Here is an 11,362-nt window from a genome sequence, read left to right on the forward strand (position 1 = left end):
AGGTGCAGATGGTGGAGGCTATGTAGGTGCAGATGGTGGAGGCTATGTAGGTGCAGATGGTGGAGGCTATGTAGGTGCAGTTGGTGGTGGCTATGTAGGTTCAGATGGTGGAGGCTATGTAGGTGCAGATGGTGGAGGCTATGTAGGTGCAGATGGTGGAGGCTATGTAGGTGCAGATGGTGGAGGCTATGTTGGTGCAGATGGTGGAGGCTATGTAGGTGCAGATGGTGGAGGCTATGTATGTAGGTGAAGATGGTGGTGGCTATGCTGGTGCAGATGATAACGGTAGTAAATGATTTATGTTGTTATGTTTATTGTGTAATACAAGCGATATTCTACGTTCAATTTTTTAGTCCAATTATATCTTTCAATAGAAGAACATCCTGTGCCTCATCTCAAGCGCGGTATATTCTTGCCAAAAGGGAAGGAAATAGCCACAAACATGAACAAATTTAATGAAACACGTGAGAAGCATAATGGCTAGAACTTGGAACAAAGTACATCAAACGTGAACAAAATCAGTCAAACTGGTGCTAAAGGTTGATCTTTTTTTCGTTGCTTCACCCATTCAAAGTATCGATGCTTTCCCTAAACGATAAGAATCTCAAAAACAACTTTGTGCAGTCAACATACACAAAGAAGGTTTAGTTCTACATCTTGGATGCTGCTTAATGTTAACAACGGTAAAAATTCCTCTTTATCTACGAGCAACACTTGGCACACGTAAAACAACATAATAACCGCAATAATACCTTACAGTTTATAAGGTTCGTTTGGCACTCTTGCCCATTACTGATAATTGCACATTTCGGAATTTTCAGCTCCCGCGTGGGCCAAATTCCATTTTTCATCAAATTTTTCATTTGAACGTATTTGTTTCAATTTGAATAAGTTACTCTCTAATTTCGTGTCCCATTTTCAGATCTGGTGCAGAAAAATTGGCATTTCAATACTGCTTAGCTGACAAACATAAACGATAATGTTAAATGTGTTACTCGAGCCAAATGGATGCGTACAGAGACTAGAGCGTACGAATAGTTAGTATTGTGAGCGTACAGTTCATGTCTTTAATGCAAACTTCTGACACATAGTAGTTTAATTTAATAAATTTCATTATCGCAAATGACATGGCACATATATGCAACTAATTTCTTTATCAATTTCCTGCAATATTGTTGAGATGGATGCATTCATGAGGCGACTTCCGAGAGGTAAGCTGCACCAGAAAAATAACATAGCGGTCACTGCGCTATGACTCTGACGAGTAATCAAAAATTTGCATATTATAATAACATTTCATGTTTCATGCAAGGAAACTACAAAGAGTTCACGACACGCTAGAAGGAAGCAGGCTACAGTCATACGCGGCTTTCGTTCGATTTTCCTGACCTAGAAGAGCTTGTCAAGCGTTATTTAATGCTGTTATACAATTTCCATACAAGCTATATTCCATTTTCAGTCATTTTATGAAAATAATTATCGTTTTTAGGCGTAATACCATGATAATTGTTGCAGTAACGCTGAAACTCCAAAAATATTATAACCTTCAATTATCTATGTCAGGAATGATTACCTATTTCTACTCGTTTTAGGAAAAGTAATTTTTAGTTTTCCCATCACCATCGCTATTCAGGTCAGGAGAGCTTATAAGAGATCACTCCGTACAGCATAATACAGGTATCAATTGCGTTATTGAAATAATCATACCTAATAATTCGAGCATGGTATGAATTTCCATATTTTATAATTCAAGTTGAAATAGCGCGGTATGAACTATCGTAATTTATCATTCAGGTCAGAGTAGTTCATTCCGAACTAAATTCCTTAAGCTGACCTAGAGTTTCAATTACTTCGGCAGTGCGGTCAAGGTTTTCTAGGGATCTGACAGCATCACAAACCTCACAGCTCAAGATCCCCTATACAGAAGATTCTCAGTTTCTCACATCCTCGAACGTCAATTGTTTAAGTAGCTACTAAATTAATCTGTATTGTCTTTGCTAGGCTCGTATGTCTTTATAATTGCTTTCAAGAACGAGGGTTTCTGTGATGGCAATTTATCGAAAGAATTACAGAGGTCGGTGCCATCATCAACTTTGTGTCTGAGCCCTGCACTGCTTTCAGAAATTTCGTTTAAGATGGCCACCTTTGCAATTTTGTAAATGAGGTTTTAGTTTTGACTCTTACTACGTTAATTAATAAATATTAAAAATAAAAGAATAAATATAGATTCCACTCGCATGTAAATCGTCCATATAAATAAAAACGCTTGTCGTCACGTCACTTGAATGGCCACAGCTGTTTACTATAAATTTCTTCGTGCATCCTCCATATTTTTTCAGTGTACGGAAGGTTAATTTGCGCTAGCTGGTTTTCCGTAAGAATTATATATACCTATTATCTTTGGCGCTCTCAAAATACTTTGAAAAAAATTCTGATATTCAATATTATTTTCTCCAGCTTGTCTAATTTCGTAGCAAATTGTCAACTAAATTCCATTATATATACAGAATTTTTTCAAAGCTGCAATATTTCTAGTAACTTGACCACTGCAATACCTTAGCGCAGTTCATTACTTACAATTCTACTCTCGAGGAAGTACACTTCGTTGAGTCCTTCAACGTTCCAACACAGTAACTGTACAAATAACAATTAGAAAAATTCAATTCTCTTCAATAGGGAACGCCAATTGATTCACATTTGCATTAATATTAGACAATTAAAACTTGAGCTTCCGTGACTTCTTCGTTGGCGTTTGGATGTATGCGTTTGAATTTGTTGTATATGCTCATCCGGGAAGAGGATTAAAAAAAACATGTTGAAGTATTAACCTGAAGTTGCATGTTCATCAAGCGCAGCACATGCACTGTTTTTTAAGGTGAGATTGTGTTCAGCGAGCGTCACTTGTGTGAAATTTATCTGGGTGATTCAATAAAGGTTGTGCGCGGAATTGTAAGAGTGATAAAGTTATAAGAGAGTCATTTAAATGAAAATGTTTAGCGCTTGCTGTGAGTAGGAATGTTGTACGTGGGACAACTTTTTGCCACAGGATTACAAATGCGTACGCCAATAATGCTACAACTGCGTACGCCTTGCGTGAGCCACGTGAGGGAAGGTGCTATTGCAGGGGTTGTGTTATGGGAGCGCGTGCTTGTGAGCCGCATGAGATCGTTCGTGTTCCTGCCGTGTTCTACTCGTGGCCGTGTGAAGAAGTTCCCTCCTTAGCAGACGACCGACCTCCTGGGGTGTAAGGTAGTCGGATGGAATACCCTCACAACACGAGGTCTTGCGACTCCCAGGAGCACTCTTGTGGATTGAAGTCAGAGAGTGAGGATACTTAAAATCTATAGGAGGGACTGCGGTAGATCCTGGCCCTGCACTCCTGATGCTACTCTTGTCTAGGGGCTGGTGCATCTGACGGAGTTGTGACACGTAAGGGTGGTGATGAGGGTGGTGGTGATGAGTTTGCCTTCGGTCCATTGAAGATGTTGCCGAACCACAAACTTTTGGATAGTCTGAAAAGGTTGTTGTTTGAATATCGTCCATCGATACATACTCGTGGTCTGGAGGGCGAGCTTGATTTGTCTCCGGCATTGCCTTCAATTGTCGTATGTCTCCCATTGATAGGTATCCGCCAGGATCAATGATATCTTTAGAAGGAAGAGTTGGAGTGGTTTTCCGAAAAGCACCAGCAATTTCTTCCACAGTCATATAGTCTGGATCTGGTCCTAGATTAGCATACTGGGGTTCAGAATCGTTGCACTTCTTCGGTGGCACCTGAGGTGGAATTCCTGGGACATTCCATATAGACGAGGCAGAAGGTTGTCTGTTGGCACTTCTCAGTGGTAGATCTGTGGCAGGTGGTGTGCCTGGACGTCCAAGCAAGCAGCTGGCTTGGATGCCAGATGGCGTCGTTGCTGGGCTTACGCTGCTTCCTCTTTCTGCGTACGATCCTCGAGGAATCATAATTCCAGAAGACCCTTTACTAACCGATGCTTTCCTGCCTTCAATCTTTCGACTGCAGTTCTCATTAGGCTTATTCGCCTCGTCTTCTGGCTTCGTCGCTTCTGCATCGACGGCAAAACTATCCAAAGAGAAACTGTTGGGTACTTTGTTGGAGGAGTCAGCCGAATCCGGCTGAGAAGTGACAGAAATTGTGGACTTTCTCTTCTGCTCCAAAGACCCGTACTTTTCTTTAGGATACTTGCGGAGAAAGCTAAAGGTTTTACTCATTATCTTCGGACTTTTAATGTTATATCCTGAATTACCATCTTTAGTGCCGGACTCGTCACCTGTGTCTGGAGTTTCTAAATGCACTGAATCTGGCCTGTACATTCCTCGATAAAAACTTCCCGGCTTAGGAGTGTCAGGTGTAGAAATGTCGGCCAGAGAGCTGTCAGTACTTGGAGTTTTCTGGGACTGCATCATAATTTGTCGCTGGTACCGCAAGTTTGCCTGTGAAGACGGCGAAGAGTTTTCATCATTGTTCGAAGTCTTAAAGATGAACAGGTTTTTCGGTCTTGGAATTCGAGGAGATCTGGACGGTGAAATTCCGAAGGGATTACGTATTTTTTGTTTAGGAGACATTCTTGGCGAACTGGAGAAACTCTGATGGCGTTCATACACATCCATTGTGGCTCGCCTCCTCGGCCTAGGCAAAGTCCCTAGAGCTTGGACTGTTGCAACGTCGCAACTTTCCAGGTGGCTTGCATGCAGTCGATCGTCGCCAAGCTGTGGGGCCTCCATTTCAAGCATGCTATCTTGAGAGTGAGACTTGCTGTGGAAGGATAACCCAAAAATTTTTCTTAGTGTTCCTGTTTTGCTTAAAGAACCTTCGACCCAAGGATCTGGCGAAAATGACTTTGGCCTTCTGGGCGGAAGTGGAGGAGGAGGTGGTTGAGTTTTTTCTTGGAAGCTGTAGCTTCTCTTAATGTCCCTTCTCAATTTTTCCAAATCTTCATATTCATGTTCCTTCTCATTTCTTTTCTCATTCAGAGGCTTAAGAACATCTTTTATTTCCTCGTACACTGTTGTGTGCTTCGTTGTCAATATTGGATTCTCCATAGCTTTTCGATATTCTTCTTTAACTCCACCTCTTTCTGGGATTTCCTTGTACGATTCAGACAAAGTTCTTGATAGACTCTTCGTTAAAAATTTATCTCTGTTGCTTGGGATTGTAGCAGCATTGAGGTTTTTCAAGAAGAATGACTTCCTGGCTTTTGCGCTCTGAAGGCACCATGCTCCAACTCGAGCATTGACGTCCGGTTCTTCTTCTTGGGTTCCTATACTGCGATTGGAACTTTCTCCCGACTTGGAATCATTGTAAGATCCGTCGACTTTACGGGTATCATCCAATTCAGGAGCAGCAGGAACTGGGATGCCGGCTCTTAGATGAGTGTGGTCCTTGTGTGCGTCATCTTTGATACAGGCTCGTACTCCCGAATCAATAGAATCTGACTTCGTAACAAGTCTCCTCATCGTCGCCTGGTCATAATTGGACGGAGATGCGGAAAGTCGTACTCCAGAATCTGTGGATCTGTAAGAGTTATAAGATCCTGATGAAGAAGTCCGGTCTTTCGGCTGATCTGCGGGTCTGATATCGTCCAAATCTTCATCCCTCGCATCCAGTTCTTCGTCTGTTTCATCCAAACATATTCTAGCCAGGTTCGTCTCGCTCATAGATTTTCTACGGCAGTGACTAAGCATTTTATGTTGAGGGGAAGTTCCTAGGGACTTACAAGTTGGCACTCCTAGTAGATCCGAACCAATTTTGTGCGACGATACCTCAGATAAGTCGAGTACAGAAGTAGACTTCCTAACTTTTGCCATGGTACCTAGTTCCGGTAGTCTTTGTGGTTGCACAACCACCGATCCAATGGCACCGGACAACTCGGATAAGTCGCTGATAACGGATGTGTCATCGCCGCCGTTGCCTTTTGCCAGTAGTCCGGATACTGCGTCGTGTAGCCCGTCTAACAGCGGGCCCAGCTCGTTAGAGAAGAAGTAGAGGTACGTTTCACCGCATGGATGCGCTCTGCAGTCATAAATAAATTAATTAGGATTTAAGTAATGCATATGATGACGAATGGATATCGAGAAATATTATTGTGATCGTAATTCTTCAGACGTACTCATCAAATCTTTTCCCTTGTCATCACAAACGGCTCTGTCGTTCATCCACACTCATGCTAGTTTCCTCACTTCTTTCTTTCATGTACCATGAACGCTGTCGGATGTTAGCTTAAGTCTTATTATCTCACATTCCTTTTGATTTTATTTACTCTTTCTGCCAATTCCTTCCACTGGCACACCTTTCTAGTCAAGCTCTCGTGTTTATCTCACAGTCTCTCCATCTCACTCTCTTCCATGCCTCCTGTATCTACAGTCTCTCCATTTAACTCTCTTCCATGCCTCCTGTATCTATAGTCTCTCCATTTAACTCTCTTCCATGCCTCCTGTATCTATAGTCTCTCCTCTCCATCTCACTCTCTTCCATCCTTCCTGTATCTACAGTCTCCATCGCACCCTCTTCCACCATTCCTGTATCTATGCAGTCTCTTCATCTCACTCTCTACTACAGTCTCTCCATCTCACTCTCTTCCATCCTTCTTGTATCTACAGTCTCTCCATTTCACTCTCTTCCATCCTTCTTGTATCTATAGTCTCTCCATCGCAATCTCTTCCATCCTTCTTGTATCTACAGTCTCTCCATCTCACTCTTTTCCATCCTTCTTGTATCTACAGTCTCTCCATTTCACTCTCTTCCATCCTTCTTGTATCTATAGTCTCTCCATCGCAATCTCTTACATCCTTCTTGTACCTACAGTCTCTCCATCTCACTCTCTTCCATCCTTCTTGTATCTACAGTCTCTCCATTTCACTCTCTTCCATCCTTCTTGTATCTATAGTCTCTCCATCGCAATCTCTTACATCCTTCTTGTACCTACAGTCTCTCCATCTCACTCTCTTCCATCCTTCTTGTATCTACAGTCTCTCCATTTCACTCTCTTCCATCTTTCCTGTATCTACAGTCTCTCAATTTCACTCTCATCAATCATTACCTAATTTTTCATCATTTATCACATCAGACAAGATGGCCGCTGTCCAGCTCGCTACTCACGGTCTCGTCTGAATGATAAAAATCTTGCCCTCGTCCTCCAGTTCCCCGCCGGCCGAGACGTACACTCGCTGGATGGACGTCAGCGGCCACTCGGCGAGCGTTGCTCCTGAAGGATCCATTCTCAAATTTATTCGGTTGCAAAAAGAATCTACCTAAAATTAAAGTAGTTTATATTTTAGTTATTATATTGCGCCTCACCATGGACTTTTTGTTGTTTAGCCATAGCCCTACTTGTTGAGCATTGTTTTCATTGACCGGATTTAGCTATATGCCTAATGCACTGATCGTATTCAGCAATAGGCCTACTCCACTTACCATATCCAACACTAAGTCTACACTATTGACCGTATCCAGCAATATTCCTAATCGTTTAACCGCATCTGCTCTTCTGAAGCTATTCAGCCATAAACCTACTCTACTGAAGCTATTCAATGATAGACTTTTCAAATGATAATAATTAGCTCTAAGCCTACTCCACCGACCGTTATGGACGTCCTTGATGACGAGGTTGGCCCGTGCCACGGCCATGCGGCCGTACAGACCACCCAGGGCTGCGTACTCGCCCTCCTCCTCGCCCACCGAGATCGCGCTAACTGGCCAGTTGTGCGGGTAAACTGGCGACAAGTTTGGCCAGTTAAACAGTGAAAGTACAATAAATATGTAAAGATAAAGTGAAGTAGGTTTCGAAATCAACTGTGGATTTTATAAGTCGTTTGAGCCGGATGCGGCTGATACAAATGATCGGGTGTGAGAGTGACTAAAGTTACACTATATTTGTCCGAGGCTGTAGCTAGTCTTTGGAGGCGTCCCAGACGAAGTCACCGTTAGGGCCGCCTAAGCAACGTCGACTACCAGATAAACCGTGAGAATCTTGTGTTGACGGGGAGAGCAACAAACGTTAGTACAAGTCACCTGTGTTGACGGGGAGAGCAACAAACGTTAGTACAAGTCACCTGTGTTGACGGGGAGAGCAATAAACGTTAGTACAAGTCACCTGTGTTGACGAGGAGAGCAACAAACGTTAGTACAAGTCACCTGTGATGACGGGGAGAGCAACAAACGTTGCCACAAGTCACTTGTGTTGACGGGGAGAGCAACGAACGTTGACACAAGTGACCTGTGTTGACGGGGAGAGCAACAAACGTTGGTACAAGTCACCTGTGCTGACGGGGAGAGCAACAGTCGTTGGCACAAGTCACCTGTGTTCATGGGGAGAGCAACAAACGTTGGCACAAGTCACCTGTGTTGACGGGGAAAGCAACAAACGTTAGTACAAGTCACCTGTGTTGACGGGGAGAGCAACAAACGTTAGTACAAGTCACCTGTGTTGACGGGGAGAGCAACAAACGTTAGTACAAGTCACCTGTGCTGACGGGGAGAGCAACAGTCGTTGGCACAAGTCACCTGTGTTCATGGGGAGAGCAACAAACGTTGGCACAAGTCACCTGTGTTCATGGGGAGAGCAACAAACGTTGGCACAAGTCCCCTGCGTTGACCTGGAGAGAAACAAACGTTGGCACAAGTCACCTGTGCTGACGGGTAGAGCAACAAACGTTGGTACAAGTCACCTGTGTTGACGGGGAGAGCAACAAACGTTGGTACAAGTCACCTGTGTTGACGGGGAGAGCAACAAACGTTGGTACAAGTCACCTGTGTTGACGAGGAGAACAACAAACGTTGGTACAAGTCACCTGCATTTATGTGGGGGAGCTGTAGGGGCAGCCATAGCAGGTCCCTCATGGCTGACATCCAACGCTGGCTCTCCGTCTCACTCCCCCCGCTGAGGTACAGCAGCGCCTGCCCTCGTCTCCCACACACCTCGAACGCGTATGGGTGGGACCTGTGGGGGCCAGGTAGCATGGGTGCTCAAATTTTTTGCCTATTCAATTGTATTCACTCACAGACAATTTTCATGGATACTCTGTAGAAGAAAATGTAAAAATTGATTCTAAAATATCGTGCACTACTATGAAATTGGTCCTTCTTTAGGTATTAATTATTGATTATGAATTTGCGCTGGTGATGTCTGTGGAGCAAAGTAACATTATTATAGGAATCGTATTGCAATCCGACTATGTTAACGTTGTACTATATAGCGTTTATATCTACAGGCACTTTTAGTGTGTGGGAGTCGAAACGCTTGAAAAACGCGGCAATTTATCCAGGGAAATTATAAATTCAGAAGTAATGTACCATAAATTCTTTGTGGACATAGTCCGCAATTCATTGTTGGACGAATAGTTAGAATTTCGAGGCACGATACAAATATGTTACTGGTTTCAAATATATTGTTCGTCACTCATCCACAATATCGTATAACATTTATAGGATCAATCTCTCAAAACATTCTAAGTGAATTCAGTAAAAATAAATAGTTCAAATTTATGAATATTTTCGTTACAAAATCTTTCGAATACAAACTATTGTACCAGGTTGTTTTGTGTTTACAATTTTTATTCGTGGGTTTTGGTTACTATTATAAAATTATATCAGTAAATTGATAAAGAAATGAACAACAGAACAATAAAGATATTAATCATACGTGTAAACTTGGTGCTATAAATTCTTTAATACAATTTATTACTTTCTGAACTTCATTTAGCATTTTTAAACTAAATTAGTATGAGATTTATCAAAGCCGGAATATAATCCCATTCCTAAGCGTGATATCATATTTTAAATTAGAATAGAAATGAACGAATTCAACTGTTTTTCACATCATATATCAGAGCAACCCAATCTTTATACGAAATCAAATAAAAAACTGCCAACAACCCTCACTTAGACTTAGCCCTCCGTATTTTGTGTACGAGGTCGATATGAAGTATGGTGCCCTCGGTCGGCTGGTTGCTTCCCTCATGCCGCGTGTAGATCTCGACGCTCAGGCTTATCTCGCCTGAGGGGAAATTTGTTATTATTTTATTATTAGCTATTTAAAGTTATTTTTAAAAACAGGAAGTTATTACAAAAAACATCCAATTCTTGCCGTGTTTTGACTTAATTTTAAGTTTTTGGGAAAGCTTAAAATTAAGTTAAATTAAGTGATTCTAAATATTTTTTTATCGTAACACGTTATTGCTTAAAGTTTGTAACATAATTTATATAATTTTACGTTTTTGTAAGCCAATTATTTTTTCATCGTATTTTGATCGAATTGACTTTGTAATAGCCTCATAATTCTTTTGCATTCAACGATAAACTGTAATAACTTTTGATAATTAATCTTGTTCAGTAATAAATTGACGGCCGATCAAGCGATGAAGTCAGGACGATTCTTTAATAGATACAAGAGGATTCTTCAGGCATGGATTTAGTTTTGAAGATTTGGTCTTAATTTAAAATTACTTTTTAATAATATTTTGATGGATTATAGAAAAAATTATCCACTCACCGGAAGCAGATTGTGATGAATTGCCGTTAATGGGAGTAGACGAAGGGTGAGTGGGAGTGGATGGGGCTGTGGGAGTCACCATGCCTCCCCCAGAGGTGGAGTCAGCGGGGGAACGGTCACCCCTTACCACCACCCAACACCTCCTCTTCCACACCTGCACCTGTGGGACGGGGGAGTGAGACGGGGTCTCTTGCTACCAGCGAACCATAGACTATTTTATCCATTAAAATATATAAGGGAAACTATATATAATGTCCCCTCACTTACCCTGAGGGAAACTATATATTATGTCCCTCACTTACCCTGAAAAGGGAAACTATATATTATGTCCCCCAACTTACCCTGAAGGAAACTATATATTATGTCTCCTAACTTACCCTGAGGGAAACTATATTATGTCCCCTAACTTACCCTGAAAAGGGAAACCATATTTTATGTCCCTCACTTACCCTGAAAAGGGAAATGCTCTTGCGCTTCCTCGCAGGGATCTTCACGTCGAGGTATCCTTTAACGGAGCCCTTGCCTGGCCCCGAGGATGGCGTGCTACAGCTCATCGCTATCCTGTTATCCTTTTCATCAATAACTCCAATTATGTATGTTCACTCCGTAATTTCTAATAAAAAGTTCATTTTTTCTGTTCAGTGGGATGATTTTTTTCCATTTCTTTTCAAAGAGAATAATTTTTTCACAATGTTTTCACTTATATTTATTATTAATCTTTCATTGGTTTATTGGTGTAAGTCCTCATTAATTTGATTAATACTGATTTCGATTAATACTCATCACCGTCCAAATTTTCACTCTCAATAAAATTTCAATTTGTCTTTCGATTTTACTGATATATTTTTTCAGTC

General features: G+C 41.7%; 1 protein-coding gene across 1 annotated transcript; it reads right to left on the bottom strand.

Moving 5' to 3' along the window:
• Positions 1 to 445: 445 nt before the first annotated feature.
• On the bottom strand, positions 446 to 11,136 carry LOC108675566. Its single transcript, XM_018163588.2, has 7 exons — positions 10,958 to 11,136; positions 10,509 to 10,668; positions 9,899 to 10,013; positions 8,809 to 8,957; positions 7,600 to 7,731; positions 7,118 to 7,223; positions 446 to 6,031 (listed from the first exon to the last, which is right to left on the bottom strand). The coding sequence occupies exons 1-7, from the start codon at positions 11,060 to 11,062 to the stop codon at positions 3,133 to 3,135; spliced, it is 3,666 nt and encodes a 1,221-aa protein (XP_018019077.1). The 5' UTR covers positions 11,063 to 11,136; the 3' UTR covers positions 446 to 3,132.
• Positions 11,137 to 11,362: the final 226 nt, after the last annotated feature.

Source organism: Hyalella azteca, unplaced genomic scaffold, assembly GCF_000764305.2.
Source record: "Hyalella azteca isolate HAZT.00-mixed unplaced genomic scaffold, Hazt_2.0.2 contig223, whole genome shotgun sequence".
Taxonomy (NCBI): domain Eukaryota; kingdom Metazoa; phylum Arthropoda; class Malacostraca; order Amphipoda; family Hyalellidae; genus Hyalella; species Hyalella azteca.